Source organism: Citrus sinensis, chromosome 7 (genome assembly GCF_022201045.2).
Source record: "Citrus sinensis cultivar Valencia sweet orange chromosome 7, DVS_A1.0, whole genome shotgun sequence".
In the NCBI taxonomy this organism is placed as follows: Eukaryota; Viridiplantae; Streptophyta; class Magnoliopsida; order Sapindales; family Rutaceae; genus Citrus; species Citrus sinensis.
In genome coordinates, this window is record NC_068562.1 from 11,919,053 (window position 1) to 11,942,034 (window position 22,982).

The 22,982-nt window shown below is 36.3% G+C and overlaps 4 protein-coding genes across 6 annotated transcripts; 2 read left to right on the plus strand and 2 right to left on the minus strand.

The window, feature by feature from the left end:
* Positions 1-19: 19 nt before the first annotated feature.
* Positions 20-8,659, plus strand: LOC102616916 (uncharacterized). 2 transcript variants are annotated; one of them, XR_003064613.2, is made up of 11 exons: positions 20-580; positions 2,004-2,072; positions 3,410-3,502; positions 4,281-4,402; positions 4,562-4,757; positions 5,152-5,327; positions 5,432-5,561; positions 6,378-6,538; positions 7,159-7,250; positions 7,424-7,587; positions 7,768-7,870. XR_003064613.2 is itself a non-coding variant. In XM_006465245.4 (11 exons), exons 1-11 carry the CDS (start codon positions 269-271, stop codon positions 8,368-8,370), a joined length of 1,500 nt encoding a protein of 499 aa, XP_006465308.2. In that variant the 5' UTR covers positions 23-268; the 3' UTR covers positions 8,371-8,659. The 2 variants fall into 2 exon arrangements, 1 of the variants encoding a protein (XP_006465308.2); XM_006465245.4 differs by lacking the exon at positions 7,424-7,587 and adding an exon at positions 8,325-8,659 and having other exon boundaries at positions 23-580.
* Positions 8,660-8,874: 215 nt separating this feature from the next.
* LOC102617226 (uncharacterized) lies at positions 8,875-10,353 on the minus strand. Of its 2 annotated transcripts, none has more exons than XM_006465246.4 (2): positions 9,796-10,225; positions 8,875-9,134 (listed from the first exon to the last, which is right to left on the minus strand). In XM_006465246.4, the coding sequence occupies exons 1-2, from the start codon at positions 10,048-10,050 to the stop codon at positions 8,940-8,942; spliced, it is 450 nt and encodes a 149-aa protein (XP_006465309.2). In that variant the 5' UTR covers positions 10,051-10,225; the 3' UTR covers positions 8,875-8,939. The 2 variants fall into 2 exon arrangements, with proteins under 2 accessions (XP_006465309.2, XP_052300850.1); XM_052444890.1 differs by lacking the exon at positions 8,875-9,134 and adding an exon at positions 9,157-9,465 and having other exon boundaries at positions 9,796-10,353.
* Positions 10,354-10,944: 591 nt separating this feature from the next.
* On the plus strand, positions 10,945-15,443 carry LOC102616618 (signal recognition particle 54 kDa protein 2). The gene is made up of 9 exons (XM_006465244.4): positions 10,945-11,326; positions 11,486-11,585; positions 11,878-12,031; positions 12,559-12,709; positions 12,813-12,961; positions 13,245-13,345; positions 13,469-13,626; positions 14,583-14,697; positions 14,827-15,443. The coding sequence occupies exons 1-9, from the start codon at positions 11,096-11,098 to the stop codon at positions 15,150-15,152; spliced, it is 1,485 nt and encodes a 494-aa protein (XP_006465307.2). The 5' UTR covers positions 10,945-11,095; the 3' UTR covers positions 15,153-15,443.
* Positions 15,444-15,723: 280 nt separating this feature from the next.
* LOC102616326 (PX domain-containing protein EREX) lies at positions 15,724-22,759 on the minus strand. Its single transcript, XM_006465243.4, has 10 exons — positions 22,459-22,759; positions 21,069-21,179; positions 20,631-20,729; positions 20,387-20,473; positions 19,676-19,784; positions 18,854-19,536; positions 18,452-18,616; positions 18,122-18,364; positions 16,804-17,022; positions 15,724-16,323 (listed from the first exon to the last, which is right to left on the minus strand). Exons 1-10 carry the CDS (start codon positions 22,696-22,698, stop codon positions 16,063-16,065), a joined length of 2,217 nt encoding a protein of 738 aa, XP_006465306.2. The 5' UTR covers positions 22,699-22,759; the 3' UTR covers positions 15,724-16,062.
* Between the last annotated feature and the right edge of the window lie 223 nt (positions 22,760-22,982).

A 22,982-nucleotide genomic window follows, 5' to 3' on the forward strand; every position in this document is an offset into this window, starting at 1 on the left:
ACAGGAGAAAAGAACATGAAAATTTAGAGGTGAAAAAGTACTGGCTAGCATTGAAAACGTGTTGCTATATATGTGTGTGTGTGTGTGAAAATCACACCACACATCTTTATGGGTTCCCACGTCGCTGGCTTTTCTTTCTCTCGGTTCTTACTCACTTAATCAGATAGCTGAAAAACCAAAAGTCATGACGGAAACAGAACATTTCTACTACTCAGTTTCTTGATTTTACTCTTAGAGACAATTCATCAAACACTTGGTTTGGCTTGCGATGGTTTCCACCGCAACGACTCTCACTCTCCTTCCCCATCCTTCTCTCAGCTTCTCCCATTCTTCATCTTCTTCGTTCCTAGCTGGTGGGACCCACCTCAGGTCCCACAAGAACTTCGCTGCTTTGACGTTAAGTGCTGATTCTTGTCCTTTTGGAGGTTCGAAGTTGAATAGTAGTAATGCAAGATCCTCTACGTACCGTTTTGGCCGTTCGGTGGTTTGTGCTTCTGGGGATTACTACGCCACTCTTGGAGTCCCCAAGTCTGCCAGTGGCAAAGAGATTAAAGCGGCTTATCGAAAATTAGCTCGTCAGGTGAGAAATTGAAATATATTTTTTTTTATTTTGGCGGGTTCTTTTTGGTCACTGAGAAATGGAGGTAATGGAAAGATGAGAGAAGAAATATGAAGTGGGTATTTGAAAGAATCAAATAAAATGAAAGTAGGATAAAGAAATGCGACTTTTTCTTTTTGCTTTTCTGTATATGGAATTTTGCTGGTAACATTTTTGGTTGTTGAGAAAATTAGGGAAGAATAATGAAAGAAAGGAGATTAATTGAATTGGGATATCAGATAAGAGAAGAAAATGCTAAGTGGGTTTCTGAAATTTGAGAGAAAGATTTTATATTTCTTCATTTTAGGTCAAATTTGTATGTATTTCAGCAGTCAAGCTGAAAAGAAAGCAGTTGCAGGCAGAAACTTTAAGTGGGTGTGTGAGATAAGATACTGTCAAGTGACTATCCAGATTATGGTAGAAGTCTTGTGACTTTATTTTGTATGATTTCTGGGTTCTTTTTGTTTGTACAGTTTCTCATGTCCCAGACAGAAAATGTCAAAAGTTGGTTACACTTTGTTTAGTTATCTGTGTTTTTGTTTTTACTTTGTTTATAACTTTAGTGGGTGTATGAGAAGTTGAGAACTATGCTTCCTCCAACAGTAGAACCTTGGGAAACTTGTTGGGTTAACTAAGGATCTTCGTTCAGCATTGTTTCTGGTAGTGGAATTCAGGAGAAGGGTGTGATTTGTAGTGATGGACATATTTATTTTTGTGGGATCTGTGACCTTCTCTCCTCCCCCCCCCCCCCCCCCCACCACCACCAAAACGTTGTGTTTCATCATTGGTTTTTGCCATATGTGGATTTAAGGTGAAGACTAACTGGACATTACATTTGTTACTGGTCTTCAATGTTCATGTTCTTTCCTCCAGCTGTATGTGTCTGAGAGTACTTATTTTCTCCAGCAAAGATGAATGTATACCTTACTTCCAATTATCATGAAATAAAATTATATCTTCGTCTATCTAGTGCATTTTAGATTGAGCTGATATGGTGTCATTTTGAGTCACCTTCTTTCCTCTGCAGGGGATACTTTGTCGGAGAAGTAGTTTTTTGGTCTGTGTTAGTACTTGTAAAAAGAGATTTAATATTAGTTTAACTAAGGATGCATTCAATTTTTTTTCTTTATTTCCTCCTGATTCTAATTTCTCCAGCAAAGATGAATGTATGAAACTAGGGTTAAATTTTGTTCTATCTGGTGCTTTCTTGATTGACTTGATTTGGTGTCATTTTGCACGTCTTCTTTCCTTTGGAGGGGATACTTTGGTAGAGAAGTAGATTTGTTTGTCTGTGTTTGTGCTTGTTAAAGCCCATTTATTAGTTTAACTAACCATGCATTCATTTGTTTTTCCCCTTCCTTTCTCCATATGATTTTAACTTTTTGCTTTTTGTGTAAATTTGAAGTACCACCCTGATGTCAACAAGGAACCTGGAGCAACAGAAAAGTTTAAGGAGATTAGTGCTGCCTATGAGGTATGCATAAGAATTTTAAACCAACAATTTGTTTCCAAATTTCATGGATGCATATGCAACAACTCAGCATTTCAGGACCTTAAGTGATGTATGGTGAAGGGGATTGAACCATTCATTCATGTGTAGGAGGATGGCTTTTTGGGTTGATTATCTTCTATTGACTATACCTCAGTATATTTATGTTTAGAATTCTCCATGTCATATTGGGGGGATTAGATTTGGGTATTCATATCCCTGTCGTGCTAGTTCTGTGGAATCTTTTGGTTTCATTGTTTTTGTTCTTTATGTTGGTGAAATGATTGTAACCGTATCTGCAAGGACTTAACAGTTTAGTGGTTCAAATGAAACATGATTCTAGATTCTGAACTCTAGAATATGAATTTGGTACTCTATTAGGTCCAGGTATCCAGAAATTGAGCCCTGGCTGCTGACCTGACTCGCAAGGGTTGGTCAACTGTCAATCCTGATTCTTTGTTAATATTTTGTTTTAATATTTCCTTTCTGTCTTCAGTTTTTTGGCTGAAATAAATAGTTTTCTGTTCTAGCCACTTTAGGATTGGAGTCAAGAATACTATTGCTTCCTGGTTCTGATGTGCAGTATATTCAATGAGGAGAAATCATGAAATTACTTGCATTATGAAGCAATGCCAAATTGCCATCCGGGCCAAATTGACTTGATGAAAATTTTGATAGATTAGGGTCAGTATTATGATCTGGATTGAGTTACTAGTTGCTTGGTTTGAACTACGAAGTCTCTGAATTGTGGAGTCCAAGTGCTTCTGGTTTTCTTATTTCAGCTACAGTCTACTTTCCTGAACTTACAAATTGCCTTGAGTGTTTGGTGTGACAACAGATTGTCTACACGTTAACTTTTGGTAATTTTTCCTTAATTCAGCATCCTTTTTCTTATTATGAATGCTGAACAAGGTTTTGAACTCTTCCATAGAGCACCTATTTTTTCCCTTAGTACTGTTTCCTGCTTTCTTGTGTTGTGCATCTCTCTTAGTGTTAGGAAACTGGTTGGGGTTGGGTTTTAGAAGAAGAAATTATTCAATGATGTCATAAGGAATTGGCACTGCATTTTAGTATATTTTGTAATACATCAAAGCTTACAGCATGCTTATACCATACATTTAAATGTCACCGCAAACATTCATCCTCATGTACATTATTATTATTATTATTTTCTCTTAAGTTTTATCATATTTTAAAATGTTCAGTAACATTTTGTTTTAACAAATTTTTGATCAACTTCTTGGATTTTGACTATATAATTTCTTTTTAGTATTTTGTCTTATCATATTGTCTTTTTGAATTCTGAAGTACAACACTGTCAGGTGCTATCAGACGATAAAAAGAGGGCTATGTACGATCAATATGGTGAAGCTGGAGTCAAAAGCACTGTAGGCGGAGGATCAAGTGCTTATACGGTATTGCATCTACTTGTATATTCATTCTTTGATCTTAATTTGCTGACAACAAACAGGGGAGAGAAGGTGGCTTGTTCTTGAAAGATATGAAAGTGCCTATAAACATTCTTGAGTAACTTGCAACACACATCTTTGGAGCTTATTTTGGGCAACGTTGTCTTCCTTTGATTAACCACTTGCGAGGTCTCACCTCAGATTGATTCAATTACCTTATCCATTAACTTGTGGGAGGACTGCCTTTATCCATGTCCACCTGCTGTGTTCTCTAGTTTTCTTAATGAGTTTACTAACAGTACCATTGGCTAATTTCTATGAGTTTGCATAAATGTTTCTGGAGAGCAAAATTGATGTCTTATATTCTCCCACACAGGAACTGTTTTTATATGTCTATGTTTGATTCTGGGGAAGTCTAGTCGAAGTAATCCATGTAATCATATTTTCACTTTATGCATTGAATATCTTGGGTGCTGAATTTGTTCGTGATTTCTCTATGTGGTGGGTTGTTTCTTGAGGATCCCATTCCTGTAAAGATGAAACACATTTTTCTGGATAGAGGAAAAAGAAATGTTGTTATCAGCTGGAAATAATGACTTTCTCTTGATTGTGAAAGTTGATACCTTTCACTAGAAGAGAAGGAAAGACTTTGATTTATTGGTAGTGGACAAAGAATTGTTCAATGGACCTATAACCTATGAGAAATTATGATACTGTATATGGTGTGAATCACAGTTGCATGGTTTGATGTTACATTGACTTGCCTCTTTTTCCCTCCGTGCAGACTAATCCTTTTGATCTGTTTGAGACGTTCTTTGGACCAAGTATGGGTGGTTTTCCTGGTATGAACCAAACTGGATTTAGAACACGCCGGCGTAGTACTGTTACCAAGGGTGAAGATTTACGGTGGGTTAATTTTTCTTCTTACAAAATATGGCAGATCCATGATCACTAATTTTTGTTTCACCAAGTGCTGAAAAATGTTTTAACTCTTAATATTTATGTACATGTATTAACTTATTATTATTGGAATACTTATGTTTGACTTGATTCACTGTGGCTCAGTTATGACATTGTGTTGGAGTTTTCTGAGTCTATCTTTGGGGCTGAAAAAGAATTTGAGCTTTCCCACTTGGAAACATGTGAAGTTTGTACTGGTACTGGTGCAAAGATGGGCTCCAAGATGAGGATATGTTCAACTTGTGGTGGCAGGGGTCAAGTTATGAGAACTGATCAAACTCCGTTTGGCTTGTTTTCGCAGGTAGTTGCACACTTTTTTCTTTTTTCTTCCTGAGCCTTTTGGATTCTTAATCACTTGATATGGCTGTATAATGTGGAGTTTTGAAATTGAAGATAATCCCTAGGACTTGTGATTGTTTCTCATATTGAACTCTCTCAACTTTTTCACCTTTTGGTTACTTAAGATAGAGCTGTTTGAAGATACTTGTATTGGCTTATTGTAAAGCCTTCCATGTGTATGAGCAGCACGCCTTAGAGGCATGTGCCAAATTGAAGTCAAGTTGGGATTCATGTTCATGAATGGTATCATTAATATCATTTTCTGTATTTCAAACACTTGTATATACTTTGCCTTCTATGAGCTTGGTGTTTATTATGGTTTGTTCTTAAATAGCCGTTCTTATTACTCCTGTTAGGTTTCTGTTTGTCCAAGTTGTGGTGGGGAGGGTGAAGTCATTTCTGAGTACTGTCGGAAATGCTCTGGTGAAGGACGAATACGTTTAAAGAAAAATATTAAAGTCAAAGTCCCTCCTGGAGTTAGCACAGGCAGCATTCTCAGGGTTGTTGGGGAAGGTGACGCTGGGCCGAGAGGGTATGTGGTGGAATTTTGCTTCTAGTAACTTTGAACTTTTGCTTTGTTATTGATAGTTCAGCTGATTTAGTTGTGATCACCAATTGATTCTCTGGTCCCTGCAGGGGCCCTCCGGGAGATCTTTATGTATATCTTGATGTTGAAGAGATTCCAGGAATCCAAAGAGATGGTATAGATCTTTTCTCAACAATATCAATCAGTTATCTTGATGCCATAATGGGAACTGTGGTAAAGGTAACGTATTCATTTTCTGTTGGTTTTGTTATTTAATTTACTCATGCTACAAGCCCTTGAACGTTTGGTGATGCTATCAGATGATTCTTACATATGGGAATTAATTGAATCATTGATGGCAAATTTTATCATTGAACCTTTGCAAAACTATTGGCACAGTTGCGTAGCAAAAGGCTTGTAGAAGTATTTGCTCTGAAGCTTTGGATCTCTTATAAAGTTTAAACTTCATCTACGTCCCTTTTAGCCGCAACAGTCAACCTTGTTTGCAATTTAGTTTATGTTTGTGACTCGTGAGAAATGATTATTGTGAATTAATATTCTGAACCAAGTAATATATGCTTGTTTCGGGAGAAGCTGTGGGCTTGACATACTTTGCTTTATGTGGATCTTAATATGTTGGAGGGAGAGAAATTCAAGACTGTCTTTCAATTGGAATTTATAGTTTTATACGTAAAATTATATTGCATGTGAAGTGAACAGTGTTGTAAGACCTCACCCTCTCCCATTTGCAAAACTTAGTTGCCCCCAGGAATCTCTGTTGGGCACTATTGCTACAACCTACAGTAGATTCTTTCATTATTTCTTCCAGTTGGGGACTAGGGACAATAGATTGGCATAAATTTTGAAATAGTGGTTTACTCTTCCTCAGAAACAATTGGATCTAAAACTTCTGAACTTTTCCAAATTTCCACACTGCTTTTTTGAAACCTGTTTTATTTATATGAAGAAATTTTCTTGTTATACTTGGATCTTCTCTTAGTTGCATTTTCTATTGGGCACATTAACACCTCGCTAATGCCTTTTGAGTTTCAATAGGTGAAGACAGTTGAAGGGATTTCTGAACTACAGGTTCCACCTGGTACTCAACCAGGTGATGTGCTAGTTCTGGCAAAGAAAGGTGCTCCAAAACTGAACAAGCCTTCTATACGTGGTGACCACTTATTTACAGTTAAAGTTACCATTCCAAATCGTATAAGGTATGTATATTCGCCATCTTTAACCATAATACAGCTCAACTCTGTCATTATCTTATTATTTCTTGTATCATATATGATATAGTGCCATATCATTTCTGTAGTTTTTGCTATGGTTTTATGGTTTGTATTCCTTAGCCCAGGCTTTGCTCTGACTGCATTTTGGTAAACCTCAATCTTTTACATCTATTGTTGCTTGATGTTGATGGCATTTATAAGTTCTTCCATCTCCATTTTCTATTTTACTTCATTAACTTTTCTGCTTGTACTTATACATTAGAAAGGTGATTAAATGTTTTACTTTAATGTTTGAGAATCAATAAGTTTTCTCTTTCTTCTAAGGCCAATGGTCATAAGTATATATTCATTTTGAAATATGACAAGCTAGAGTCAACATGTCAGACTAGTTAATTTTTATTTCACTTTTAACTTCCCTCTTAGGCATTCAGGGAAAACCTTATTAAAATCACATGGTAACATAAAGGCAAACTATGTAATTTCCTTTTGGTGGATAAGCTGGGAGTACTGTGGTGGAAGAACAAAGTTTTGATTCTTTCATGTCATTGTAATCAATGATCAAATTATTTCCTTGAAGATTCCCCGAGTTTTGCATATATTTGCAGTGCTAAGGAGCGCGGATTGCTTGAAGAACTTGCTTCTCTAAGAAACACCACTGGCAGCCGTACACGAACTCTGCCCAAAACTCAGGCAGCCAGTAAGTTATTGCCTTATTATTTGAAAATCTATTGATTGTTTTAGATTAATTTCAAATGCTTATTCTTAATTTTGATTCCATGTGCTTGTGGTTTTACGAGAATAATGGGTAGTTGATATTTCTTTGTTGGTTAGGAAACAAGATAATTGTATTAATAACAAAATTCAATTTAGCCAAAAGGTGGATACATGCTGTTCACCAAAATAAGAACCAGCAGCCCTAAGTTGCTACTGGAGCAACAGCTGCATAGAAGACCAAACCTCTCCCAAAAAACCTCAAAAAGACTCGTCTATTATAGCATTGCTGCATCCTGATCAACTAATAGTAGAAAAGAAGGGTACATTTCTACGCTCTGGCATTTCTTTGTGAATGGATTGAATTGAAAGTGAAGTAATGCCCTCTTAATGTCACTGGTGCATGATTTTCAAAAAAGGAAAAATTGTCATTACGCATGCAGAGTAGACAATTTGGAGATTACTATCTGGGTTCCATAACTGGAATATCATTTTTGCTTCAGCCACTACAAGCCCAGAAGCAAGTCAGGTTGGTACTGTGGCCGAGAAAAATGAAGAACCAGAAGACCAGAATGACCCATGGAAGAAGTTAAAAGATTTTGCAGGGTAAAATCTCTTCACTGTTTTTCATGTACTGCATGGTAATGTCTATGTACTGTGATTTGTATGTGGGTTACTTTTAAGTTTAGTCATGCTACCAACATTTTAGGCTTGCCTGTTTCAGTATCTGGGATTCATATAGAGCATGTGTTTTGTAATGATCTTATGTTTCACATTCGTCAACAGTGGGTTCCTAAATTATACTTATAGATGCTTGTATAATGGTTTTTGATCACTCATAAATTTTGTTTGATGGGATGCTTGAGAACCTGTGAAGAAATTAGGAGTCACATTTGAAATCATCAAACCTTGCCATTTGATAAATTGTGGTTGAATGGCTTTGTCCATCATAAGTGATGTAATTTTTCTATTGATCTATTAATATTTCTCTATTAACTGATCCTTTTTCCTTTATAATCTTCTAATATTGCATTCACCAACAAAACTGTTGAATTTGCAGGTCTGTTGCAAACGGAGCTCTAAAATGGCTGAAAGAGAATCTGTAGCCTGTGTTCATTGTTGTAGCCTAAACTCACTAATACTGGCCTTTCTGTACCGCTTAGGATGTCAATTTTTCTGGAGGATTTTCTGGAGGATCATACAATCATTTACTGAGGTTGCTTTAACCGATACTTATCAGCTCTTCTGCAGTTAAGGAATCAATATACACGCTCATAGAAATTCTTTAATTTTTTGTCTTTTTCTCTCCCTTGTAAATTTTTGTATTGGGGCATATTATTAAAGATTCACCTCTTCAATTGTCATAAAATAAAGATTCTCCCTTTCGATTGTTCATTGATTTTAAGGCCAGAACTGGTATGCCTAAAGATCAACTGGAGCATCTTAATCCCAAACATACCATCGGAATGCGCTAGGTTCCCAGCACACGTATACATGGATCTGCAATAATTTTGATTATCTGGTTTTTGAACTAGCAAAATATGGAACTGCTGCTTTTGCTCAGACTAGAATCAATATTCTTCTATTGATATTTGCAATGGATGGCTACCTCATGCATCAAAATAGTCTTTACTTATTATGAAAAGAAGATTCAGTTGCACATTTCATTTTTGAATTAATCCTTCCATTTTACTGAACTGCTTTGCTTGATTAAAAGCCACACTGCCAGAACAACTGGAGTTGATATCATAACCAGAGCCAGCGAGATGTTAGGCCTCGTTATCTCTGGGAAAAGGATGCTTCCATACTTGATCACTGCGGCACCAACGAAAGAGCCAACCCCTATTTTCCACAAGTAGCTCAGATCTTCCTGCTTAGACCAAAGAAGCACGCCGATCAGTGGGTATCCTTCTGGTAAACGAAGTTGAAAACGAGAGTACTCTCTCAGATTCTCTGATCATTGCTATCCGCAGTTATATCAGACAACGAACAAACGTTTATCCTCACCAAATGGATACCGGTTGTCCATTTGGCTATCTATGTAATATCAAATAACTGGGTCTCCCAAGATATCTGGAGGAAAACACATGGACGCATGCAGGCAAAGAATGACTTTGGGGCCCTAAGATTTCCTTGAATACAAACTATTTCAACCACTACTGCTCAGTCTTATGAAGTTAAGCACCCGAGCTTGAGGTGGCCTGAATTAGAAACTACCAGTCAAACAAGTCACGAGCATTGCAGGATGAATGGCCCCAGATTCTAAAACTAGCAATAAAGATAATGTAATGTTGCTAACCTTTGGATGCTTCCTTGTTTACAATCAGTGGATCACACTATTAAGCAAGCATAATTAATGCTTCATATATAATGCGTATACTATTATTGACTGCTTATGTAGTGGCTGTGTTTATCAAGCGACTGAGCAAGTAATACTGGCTATTAAACCTAAACATATATAATGTGCCATAAACAACAGTTCAATCCAAACATAGGGTCATAAGCAAAAAACAATCTGGGCAAGCATTTACCTCAAAGGTGGAGGCATCTTCAGCATTATCATCGATGCTTGACTCTTCTTGCTCTTCTGTCTGGGGATCCTTAGACGCTTGGGTTGTGAACTGCCGTTGGATGCTTGACGTGGATGAGTGATTCGGGGTTTTGATAAGGAATTTGATGGAGCCAGTCAGCTTCTTTGATGGGTCTAAACGACGACGGTTTGAGTTTGAGCTTGCGTGACTGAGCTTTGGTGCTCCACCAGTAGCAGCAGCTGCTGTTGCTGCCATATCTGAGTCGCCGGAACAGACGAGAGCGCACGTGGCTGCTATAATTTTGTAATTTCAACAGAAAGATAATTACGTTTATTCCCCTAAAATGTAAAGAAAGCACGTGTGTCTATACACACGCACAGAGAAAATCGAACGCATGCATGAGCGAAAAAAAAAAAAAAAAAAAAAAACTCGAGAATGGAATCGATGTTCTCGGTTTTATAAAATTTTAGGCTTAACTAAAATTTATCTGCCTCTAAATTTAATAGAAATAATATAAGCTTACTTCCTTCTTTCACAAATTCTCGAAATGAAAATGATAGACAGTTTTTCATTAAAAATGTCTTGAAATGAAGGGAAATAACTAGAAACCAAAAGAGTTAATATGCCCCCCAATAGGCAATACCATCAACGTGCCAAATGTATGCCCTCACTCTTTTTTTTTTTATTGTCACATCTATATATATCCAAAAATTTATGAAAAAAAAAAATCGATTTATTATTTTACTCAACTTTTTTGACTTACTTGACGTACTAGCTTCTGTCATCTATCGGACTCAACTCCCCATCTATCGGTCATCAAAATTAAGATTAGAATAGAGTATGCTCAACTTGAATGGATAATTTTACTCTGTAGCATTTTTATCTTTGTCCGCCACCTTGGATATGTATTTATGTAACATGACTTAGTACGAGTATATTGTCGGGATTTGCAAAGATTGGGGTATATTTAAATAAAATAAAAACCATGTAGTAAATTGTAATTTTCTAAAACTTAAGGGGTAAAAGTTTGAACAAAATGTGATGAATTACGGGTGTACAAAGCAAACAAGAGAAGGTCATTTAGTAATATGGCCGGCAAGTGCCCAATCGGGGCCCAATTTGAGGAATCACTTACGTTTCCAAACTGAATGCAGAGGTAACAAAACAGAATTTCTCCCAAATTCGCATCCTCATTTCTGCAAAACCAAAACCTCTCGTTACCCTAATTCTTCATTTCATAAAAAAGAGTTAACCCTAATATCTGTAATTGGAGGGGAGTTTTCGAATTCGATAAGCGAAAATGGTGTTAGCACAGTTAGGAGGGAGCATATCCCGAGCGATACAGCAGATGAGCAATGCCACAATCATCGACGAGAAGGTCTTGAACGAATGCTTAAACGAGATCACGCGCGCTCTCTTGCAAGCAGATGTGCAGTTCAAGCTCGTCCGTGAAATGCAGACTAATATCAAGAAGATCGTCAATCTCGACGATCTTGCTGCTGGTCACAACAAGCGCAGAATCATCCAGCAGGTACGGCGCCGTTTCTTTGTTTTATTTTTTTCCTTTAATTCTTTAATTTTTGTTCTTTGATTTTGATGAAAGTATTTGTAGTTTTTTTTTAATGAGAGTATTCGTATTTTGTGTTTTCGTTTCTATTCTGAATGACAAAGTCAGTTGCTTTGATTTTAGGCCATTTTTAACGAGCTCTGTAAAATGTTGGACCCTGGGAAACCTTCTTTCACTCCAAAGAAAGGGAAGCCAAGTGTTATCATGTTTGTCGGTTTGCAAGGTATGTGGATTTGCTTAAACATCATGTTTGACCTTAGTGTTATGCTTAGTTTTGAGCAACACGGGCTGCTAATGATAATTTGCACCGGCCACTGTGAATTATGCATGTAAGGAATGTGGATTTGCTTAAACATCACGTTTGAGCTTAGTATTGCGCTTAATTTTGGGCAACATGGGCTGCCAATGATAATTTGCGCTGGCCACTGTGAATGGTTTGAATATTGTCAATAAGTCAACTTGCTTCGAAGTGTTTTCTATCTTATTCTAAGATATCACTCTGAAAAAAAATGCAGGGTCGGGGAAAACTACTACATGTACAAAATATGCTTATTATCATCAAAAGAAAGGTTGGAAACCGGCTTTAGTCTGTGCTGATACATTCAGAGCTGGTGCTTTTGATCAGTTGAAGCAGAATGCCACCAAAGCTAAGATTCCATTTTATGGAAGGTACTCTTTTGACAATCTACTGGACATGTTGTCTGCTTTTGAGAACTTAGAAATCGATGAATTGCATGTTTACTTTTTGATTTAGATTATTGTATGAAGATACAGGAAATGTAACGCATATTTATAGGATTGGATTGATTAGAATTATAGGTTCTTGTCTCTGACTTTTCTAAAGAGGAATAACAAAATTCCATACTTTGAAGTTCTTATTTAAATTCCAGCTGCCAAAGAGAGTGTTTAGTGATTTTAGCTGTCCAACACATTGATTGGAGTGGCTGGAAAATCCAAGTTATGATGAATTTCTGTGCAAAAATAGTTGCTTAAACTAGGGTGGCTATCTCTTTGAGTGTGGGAAAAACATTTTATTGGCACTGCCAATAAATATTATGGACTTGGAAGTTTAAGTTTGCTCCTCGTTTGTGAATCCATGTACTTGGTAATCCGAAACTGCTGATTTGGGCTTTGATATTCTTATCCTATTATATGTACTTTGTCAATTAAAATAATATTGGGGCTTTAACTTACAGCTACACAGAGTCTGATCCTGTGAGAATTGCAGTGGAAGGTGTGGAAACATTTAAAAAGGAAAACTGTGATCTCATAATTGTTGATACCAGTGGTCGCCATAAACAGGAAGCTGCTCTTTTTGAAGAGATGCGTCAAGTTTCTGAAGCAACGGTAGTGAATCTTTTCTGATTTACATGCCGTATTTTGTAGTCAATGGTTGATAATAGGTGCTAATATTTCTCTATTTCTCTTTTTTACCTTCTGAATATACCAGAAACCAGATCTTGTTATATTTGTTATGGATAGCAGTATTGGTCAAGCCGCATTTGATCAAGCTCAAGCATTCAAGCAAAGTGTTTCTGTTGGAGCTGTGATTGTTACTAAAATGGATGGTCATGCTAAGGGTGGTGGTGCTCTTAGTGCGTAAGTATTTTTACTATTGTTTAGCTTTCATTGTAATTCAAAATCTACATTGAGTAGAGTAGGTTATCCATATTGTTTCTTGTAGCAAATATGCTGCATATTTAGCGAATTGATATTTATTGTTTATGCCTTAAATCTTTACCCTAATTGCAAGGAGAGGGGGAACTTAAAATGCGGAATAACATGCCTAGAGACGTCCCTTCCTGCTGGGAAAAAAATAGTATTAGAATGCTTCTTTTCTAAAATTCATTACTTAAATTTTCCTTTGAACTTGTATGCGCAGTGTTGCTGCCACAAAGAGTCCTGTGATTTTTATTGGTACTGGAGAACATATGGATGAGTTTGAAGTATTTGATGTTAAGCCATTTGTCAGCCGTCTTTTAGGTAAGCTGCTGTATTTTGTTGTCTTGACATTTGTGCTTGGTCTTGTTTAACTGCTGATTTTGTGAATAAAAGATGCCTTCAGTCCTGATCATTATTTTCATTTGTGATTATTTGTCCTATTAGGCATGGGTGACTGGTCTGGATTTATGGACAAAATTCATGAAGTTGTTCCAATGGATCAACAGCCTGAGCTTTTGCAAAAGCTTTCAGAAGGGAACTTCACATTGAGAATTATGTATGAGCAGTTCCAAAACATACTGAAAATGGGTCCTATTGGCCAGGTTATTATCTTGCTACTATCGCCCAACCACCCCACCGCCCCCTTTTTTTAATCTGTAGTCTGATGCTGTTTTCTCTGATGTGATGGTGGATATTATTTTGGATTTGGAGTGAATGAGATAAATAGAAAGAATACTAGACTATCAAAAGTCGAAAAATATGTTACCCGATGATAGAAATGTGATCCTGAATCTGGCAATGGTTTTATGTATTTTCGGAAAGAAAAAGGAAGGAAACATAGATTGTTTAGGGGATAGAGTTAGGCTTTAATTATTTCTTTGAGCTTCAGTGACATAGGACCTTAAAGATTGTTCTTTTTTGTTCGTCCATCTAAAATGGGAGGGAGGGTTAGGGGTTAATTGGGATAACTTCATATATTGTTTCTGATGGGGGAAGGATGGAGGTTTCTTAGGGGCTGTTGGATGGACTTTGTATAGATTATTAATTTGCCTTCCCTTTTTCTTTCTTTCTGGTTATACTTGTGTGTGTGGTCCAGTTCTTCTTTAATATACCAAGTTGAAGTTTCGTCTTAAAGAAAAGGTACTCCTATATCACCTTAGAGAACAAAGCCCTAAGTGAAGCTAAAAGGTGAACTCCATTCTACAAGCCATCAATAGTGTCCTCTTTTGAACCTTTAAAGATATTAATGTTCATTTCATTCCAAATCACTCAAAAAAGAGGTAAACTGCACCTCCCTATAGGGTCTTGGCTTTTCTCCCTCTCGCAAAGCTAATTAGATAAAATTCAACAAAGATGTTGGACTATTACCTTAGGAAATATATCCCTGTTGTTACTGATACATTTTTGAATAAGAATATACACATGTTCGTCCTATGTGAGTTATCGACTGAAATCTGGTCTTTCCATCTCTTCAGAGAATTGAACTTGTGTTTACTGATTTCTCTGTTGAGAATTATTAACTTATTTCTGTGTGTTTGTGTTTGGTTGTTCTATGTAGGTTTTCTCTATGCTTCCAGGATTCAGTTCTGAATTAATGCCGAAAGGTCGTGAAAAGGAAAGCCAGGCAAAGATAAAGCGCTATATGACAATGATGGATTCTATGACAAATGAAGGCAAGCAATTGCTGTTTATGTGTTTTGCTTTCATAAATAACCTCATGGTTTGGGAGCTAACTTTTTCTTTTTCTTTTTTTCAAAACAGTGCTCTGTTCTTAATTGCTAACGTGTTAATATCTGATACAGAGTTGGATAGTTCAAATCCTAAGCTCATGAATGATTCCCGAATTATGAGGATAGCACGGGGATCTGGTCGTCAAGTTAGAGAAGTAATGGAGATGCTGGAAGAGTATAAGCGTCTTGCCAAGATCTGGAGCAAAATGAAGGGTCTTAAGATTCCTAAGAAGGGTGAGATGAGTGCTTTGTCCCGAAATATGAATGCACAACACATGAGCAAAGTTCTTCCCCAGGGGATGTTGAAGCAGATCGGTGGAGTGGGTGGTTTACAGAACTTGATGAAGCAAATGGGTTCTACCAAAGATATGATGGGCATGTTTGGAGGGGGTGAGTAGCAATAAAATAAATGACTATAACTGCAATGGTGAGAGCTTGAATTCTTTTCTCAAGATCGCCTGTTGAGAAGGCTTGAATCCTTTTCTTAAGATCGCCTATCGAGAAGGCATGCTATGAAGTGTGGCATTTCTCTACCAACTGATTTGCCAATTATGTTTCCTGAGAGATCCATGCTTTTCACTTAGATAAAATTTTTTGCCCTTTTTGTATGTATTTAGTTGGATATAAAATGCATAAAGGAATTTGTAGCGATCGATATTCCTTTTTAGTTTGCGTAACTGTTTTTCATACATATTTTTTTTAGATATTAATATATTTAAATCAGAATTTAATTGATATTTACAATAAAAAATATTAAGATTACCCTTAATAATTCTAGTATGACGTAGTTTAAAATTTTATCCACATAACACTGGAAGGGTATGTGTTCATATAAAAGGAATGTCAATTCCACCCATGTTACCAAGAAAGAAAGTCTATCTCTACACAATTTAATTGACGAGACTTCGAGTGTTAGCCATTGTTGGAACTTTGAACGATGCTCCCATTTTTCATATCTAGTTCCTCAAATGAGTGTAAATATGAAGTTTATTCATGACATATTATGATATTGTTATAGCATCTGTCCTTAACAGAGTGGCTTACAGGGACTCGCAAATGTTATACATAGCCTATATATTACATGCATATGGCTAGCTGCGTCATGTTAACACTGTAAGCTTTGGTTTTAACTACATTACTCAACCATAGCTTTGTATATGGCATTATAATGGGGTAATTGTTAAATTTTATACAACAATACTGCAATCGCTAATTTTACATAAAACCTGTAAAGCTATGTGCAAACAGCTGATGTATTTACTGGGACACTCAGAAGTCATCGCTACAACAAAACAACTATCGACATGTTTACCTATCTAAGAATCTGCTTAGAACAGTTTTTCTCAAAGGAGTTTCCTCTTTGCCGTCGTCATTATCAGACTTTACATATGTGTTGAGAGCACAACGAATTACCGTGTTGACCTGCATTCTCAATCTGGCATTGTCGATAAAAATATCTGTCAGCATTTGCCTCAACTCATCATCACTCCTCCGATCACTGCCATTTGCATTGCAAGTTTTGTCCAACCCAGTCATAGACCTTTCTATGTCTTGTGCAAGTAGCTGGGTCTATTCAATTCATGAACCAAATGTTAAATAGTTAGGAAATATGACACGGAGATTGAAGGAGCCATGATGGAAGAAAAGTTATGACAGAGATAGCTGATTTATCAGTATGTCTTGTCACTACACATGCTTATCTCGACAAAAAGAGGTACGATAAGGCACAAAACTAGGATCCATTTTCTGATCCACCATTTAATTTTACATATTTCCAGTGTTAACATGCATAACTTACCAAGATGGGGAAAAGTAAACAGTGCAGTGGTAGGAGACCAAAGATATTGGAGGCCATAATTTTCATCTTTATTAGGCCACGTAAAAGGTGACACAACAGAGAGAGAAATGATAACGATAGGTTATCATCGTATTCTACCAAATTAGTCGTTCATAATTTTTGTCTTGAAATAAATTGTAATATTAAAGCAGAGGCAATCACATATCAGTATAAATAATAGCGAAATATAATTCAAAGCATCAACAAGATACCTCTGCGACAAGGAGCCCAATTCTATTGTCAGATGTTGTTAAAAGATCTACAGCATCAGATGGTGATGAAGTGTCCACAGTCAATTTATCCTCCTCTTCACTGAGGAAATTAACGCTGCATTCTTGAAGCCGATTGCGAAGAATTTCGCACTCGTGTAGTAACTTTAAATTTGCAATATCTGCATGCTCCATTCTCTGCTTTTCCTTTTGAAGAACCCCCTGAAAGGTATACATGCAACAACAATCTAAATTTCTTTTGACATAACAACCTAGAGCAAAGGGCCCTAAATGCACAGCAAGTATTGAAGGAAAAAATCTAAAAAGTGGTGAAAATTGCAAACTATCAAGGCCACAACTTTAAACATTCCATAAAGCCAAGAGCAAGAACATGGTGAAAAAGTAAAGACTGAGATGCCCAAGTATCTAATATCTATAAAGTATTCATCTTAGCATATGGTAAAACCTTCTCCTTCCCCTAAAATTCCTGACCACTGCCCCATCCAGGTATATTAAGTTCCATTTTCTACCCTCTAAGTTGAGCCTTTTTCACTCTTTTCTCCATGATGGTCCCCACAATCTAGAAGCTTGCCCAATGAATGGAAACAGCTTTTGCCTTCAGGCAAACAAACAATGAGATCATGGGTTTTGCAACTGATTGGATGAAGTCAAATATGAAGTAAAATCAAACCAAACTAAATTCAATTAAATTTGGTTTTGGGAAGGGGAGTGGGGTTGTGAGAGGGAAAAAAGCTGCCTCTTGACCTGAATTACTTAGAACTGAAAGAAAGAAATGGGACAGCGACAACAAATTAGAACTTATTTTTCTCCTCGTCCAGTTACTAGGGTACCTCATCCAATAGACCATTATGTATAGATGCTGGATTCTTATGTGGCTTCCAAGTTTTAGTACCATGAACTTTGAAGAGCATAAGATATTTGGGGTTCATTTTTCTACTTGTTCTCTATAAGTATGTGAGAACCAGTGAGATCCACATGCATGATTTACAAGACTTTAGTGCGACCATGACTCCAATAGAAGCTGTAATTTGTAAAGAAAAATGGTTACTTCCAATGTAATACGAACCACAAGAAAATTTATATTTCATAAACTTAAGCTCAAAAAGAGAAACAATTCCAAGAATTTTAACTCCAAATGAAAAGGCTGAAAAATTAGCTAGAAACTAACACAATGAACCGATTACTAGCTCTTTCTCAATTGATTAAAAAGCTTTATCAATAATAAATCCATTTTGCAATAAATTATATTTGTCATACAGCAGAAAACCTATTAAAATACCAGTTTTCGAAGAGCATATACCTCTACTTCTAACTTTTCCTTCATCAAGCGGCTAAGCTCCTGCTTCACTTCTGATTGAGAGCTTCGAAGAGATTTGACTTCTTTAACAAGAAGCTTCACATCTGTTTTTGATTTCACTTCTGACTCCTCATGTTGTTTATGCAAGTTCTCAAGCTGTTCCCTCACAACCTCCAACTCCTGCAGCAACATTTCATTCTCCTGAATGATTGACATTTTTGATGACTCAGCACGAGCCCTTTCGTCCTGGAATATGTACAGACATCATTTCCTAAAGCTTATGAATAATTGAATGATAGATGACAAAAAATATGTTTCTGTTAGAAATCAAACCTGTTCATACTTCAATTTTAGTTGTGTCTCCAAAAGCTGCTTTCGAAGTTCCTCCATATCCCACTGCATTTGAGTGAACCTTTCCTTTTCGTTTAAAACAGCTTGTTGCATGTTTTCTTTGCAGTTCTCTGATGTGGTTTCAAGCTCTACCTCCAAATCTTTTACCTACAAGGGAAAATTCTCAAAAATCTGTTTAATACTCATTGCCAGGACAGCAGATTCAAATTAATAAAACTCTGTAAAGCATGTATTATATTCTATTATGTACATCAAGACCATCACCATCACATGTAATTAAAATAAGAATAACATTCCATAACATCAATACTGAAGCACCCAAAGTAATGCATCAAGCAAGTCACAATTACATCAAAATCTTATTGTTTTATCATTTGGCCATACCTTTGTAGTCAAAAATTGTCTCACAGCAACTTCCTGATTTAGTCTAGCTAGTAGATCCTCTGTGTCCGCTTTTGCAGCAGTCAGTCTCTGCTGCATGTTATTAAGAACCCTATTTAATTTTAGACGCTGATCAGACGGTAGAGCAAGTAGTGAATTCCGTGGAAATAGTGCATCTGAGCTTATATGAGCATCCATGGACCGAGAAGTTTCACCACCTTCAGGATGGTTGACAGAGCCATCACCAAACAAATTAGACACCCCAAAGTTTGATTTTTCACTAGCTCTTATGGAACTCAGGTCACTTCCAACACTCTCTGTGGACGGTCTACGAACATGGCCATCCAGCCTGAGATACTCTGGCTCATGTAAAAGCTCAGCTTCACCCCCAGGAAGAGTCTTAGATTTAGCTGTATCTTCAGTAGGTTTATCTCCGCCTACAATACTGCTATCTCTTGGGGCAAACACTTTATGCCTTGGATACCCAATACCAACATCACCAAAGCTATTTCTTCCACGCGTAGGTGTTCCAGTCTCCGAAATCTGATCAGGAGAATCAATACCATGATCTGAAGCAACTGATGAACTACCAGCAATAACAGAAGAATCTGAGTTGCTTTGTAACAATGAGGGGCCCAAACCAGTTACAGAAGAATGTGCATCAGATTCTTGCTGATCATAGAATGCTGAAAAGGGCAAATATCCAAGAAGCACATATAAGTTTGACAGGCAATCATTAATCTAGAATTTGTCAGTATTATAGCAGATTTCACTTCAAGGTCCGAATATTAATGCATGGTTATTTACGATAGAAAGAGCACATACAAGACCTTGCAGCAGCTTCTAGCTCCAGAAATGTTCCTACTGGAGCACTTCGAGAAATATCAATATCTGATAAAAGTTTTTCCATCCAATCTTCCAAAGAACTTCTTCGCTGCAATAAACTAACCATTTTTAGGATATGAACTAATTCTTTATGAAAATCACTAAAACTCATCTTTTGAAGTTCTAAAAGAAAATACAAGCTTTCCACATTGTGATGATATGAAAGTTATCAACAGTTCCAAAAGTTCTACGCAAAATGAGATATTGAGGCCTAAACGTTCAGGGCAATTAGTTCTTGAAAGTTTTCATGAACAGAACTAATAAAAATTTCATCAAGAATTGGCAAATCAATGTTGATTCTGCCTTAGTCAAGCAGCAAGTTCTTGGTCAAATAATATGTCCTCCAAATATGTATCAATGAAGCATGTTATATCTCCTTTTTCAATGTATTGCAGAATCGCTGGGCAAAGGGTGGCCACTTGTGTTACATATTCTCTGTGCAGACACATGAATGGAACAGTTCAATCCTTATGCATAGAGGAAACCTCGATCTCTAATTGATAAACGATGAGAATCAAATACAAAATTCATATTAGTGCAACTTCTGCATCACAACATATCTAAATTAGTAGGCTGCTAAGACATTTTTGACTATCAGAGTTTCCCTAAAATAATAATAATAATAATAATAATATAATAATAAACCACTACCTCTTCAAGCAGTGTTCTGCTTTTTACTCTCAAGACCTTCCTCGGAGGAGGTTGAGGGAATTCTTTCTTGGGAAAAGCCTTTTTAAGCTACAAAAGACAATAAGCAATGAGAAAACTGTAAAGCCACTGTACCAAGTAAGGAAAAAGTTTACTTGAACAGGAAAAAAAATTTTTAAAAGCACAGGGAGTAAGTTAAAAAGGATAATTTACTTTTAAAGGTGCCACAAATGAGATGCCTACTTACTTCTGAAAGTAAATTCAGGAAGTCACTAAATCTTCGCAATATCCCCCAGGTAGTTGTGATCCCTTCTGGCGATTGTATACCAACTTGAACTCTGTAAAACTGTAGACAATGAACGGTAAAACCAGAATATTAAAACTAAGAAAAATAATAAATAATATAATTAATAGTAAAACCAGACAAAAAAGAAATCAAGAGAGAAAAGCAGTTAAATATATGTAATTTTGCTACTGTCAGAAAGATCCAAGTTTGGACAGTTTAACAACAGAAAAATTCAAGTCAAAATCTTTTAAGGCTGCTTTGAAATTTGAATAAGGAGGGAAAAATCAGAAGAAGATTTTGAACAGTTCTTTTAATGCCAAAGCAAACTCTAATGGATGTAAAGCTATGAGGTTTAACTTGAAAAAAAAGTAAGATGCCAAAGAATATCTGTATACGTACCGCCACAGTCTCTGAACCTTTTGAGTTTGGCAGGAGAGTCCAAGAAGGCACTGCCACGCAATAACTCCATCCTGTATGAGGATCATGTGGCCAAACAGTATCCCTTCCATCCTGCATTCAGAGAATTGGAAATGTTATGAAAAGGTCAAAAATATAAAAACTATTGTCCAAATAGTGACTGACATATGTGCTGATACAACTCAATTCGTTGAACACCAGAAACAATAAAATAATTCAACTGCACAGTTCAACCCAATAAATTCCCGAAATACCCAGGCTACCATCCCCCAGAGGGGGTGGGAGAAAAAGGAAATGTATTAACTAGTATAAGGGAAAAAAGTCTGCCTCCTACGCACGTTAACAGTTATTTTCAAAGTAAAAAACTATTATATTCTGATCATGACTCTGTTCCATTAGATGACTACTGATTTCACAATTCAGTGACTTTTATTGCAGTTACCAAATTTCATGAATAAAGAGGATGAACAAAACACAGAATTTTCTGTATCAGTACCAGTATCCCAAATCCCCCTAGCCTCCTCAACCCTAATGTGAGTGAGATTTGATTCCAACACTGCTTAAGGGCATCTCCAATGCTTAACACCATTTTGGTGCAACACCAACACCAAAAATGTACCTTTTTCACACCAAATTACTATTCCATCTCCAACCCATTTACACCAAAAAGAATATTCTTTTTTTTATTCTTTTGATTCTCAAGAATTAATTCAATTAACACAATAAATATTACTATTAATATAGATAATTAAGTAATAAATAATTTTATGTCGATTAACAAAAAAAAAGAAAATTATTAAATTTGCATTTAATTAACTAAATTATTACATTATGAAAATTAAACATTACATTAATATAGAAAAATACAATAACAATAATAATATTGGTTTTGGTGTTACATTGGAGAAGCGTTTTACACCAAAAATGGTGTAAAAGGTGGTTTGTTGTTAGTTTTGGTGTCGCATTGGAGATGGCCTAAACAACCACTAGAAACCCTGCTAGCTAAACAAACAAGTACCCCTGATTAATAAAACAGTACTTTCATCATACACACATTCCAATTCAATATGAGGTATAGTTCTCCGGTTCATTACAACTACTGAGCTATACAACTATATACTTAAATCTTAGCATCATATACATTATTACCAACTAAAGAGCTACAAACAATCAACAACTGTAACAGTTCACTATTTCACCTAAACAGTTACAAAAATTCAAACTTGAAAAGAACCCATAAAAAAAAATTCAGTCCAAAAACTACAAGAATCAAGCTAACAGAAATATAATTCAAACTCCATAAATAAAATAAAATTAGCGAAAAGGGGCAGAAAAGTTAAAGATTAAATTTTTTTAATAAAAAGAGGAGTACCCATTTGCGAGGAGGGGTGCTCCAGTCCATCCCAAACGGCAACGGCGACGTGCCGTCGTGGCGGTGCCTCGGCGGACTCTGGCGACTCGGAGTCTCAGCTTTACTCCTACTGTTTCCGTAATCATAATTACTGTCACTGCCATCATCATCGTCGTATAGCGTACGCCGGTTATAAGGAATGAGGGGATCGGTGAAGTCTGTGAAACCAAAAAGCGAGAGATCGTTTCCGTAAAAATTCATTTTTTATCTTTTAATTTTGATTTTGTTCTTGTGCTGTGTTGCTCGATTTCTCAAGTGGCGAAGTTTTAACCAATTGTCCTGATACGTAATTTAATTAGAATTTCGGACCCGTAAACGTAATTTGATAAATAACAAGAATATGGAGTAGGAATTTACGATCTTGCCCGTTATTTGATTATTCTATAAAAAAAAAACAAAAGAAAACAATTGATTATTTAATATTCAAAATCTTTAAATTCAAACCTCAATCTCAACCGTTAAACGTGCTTGATGAATATCTATTT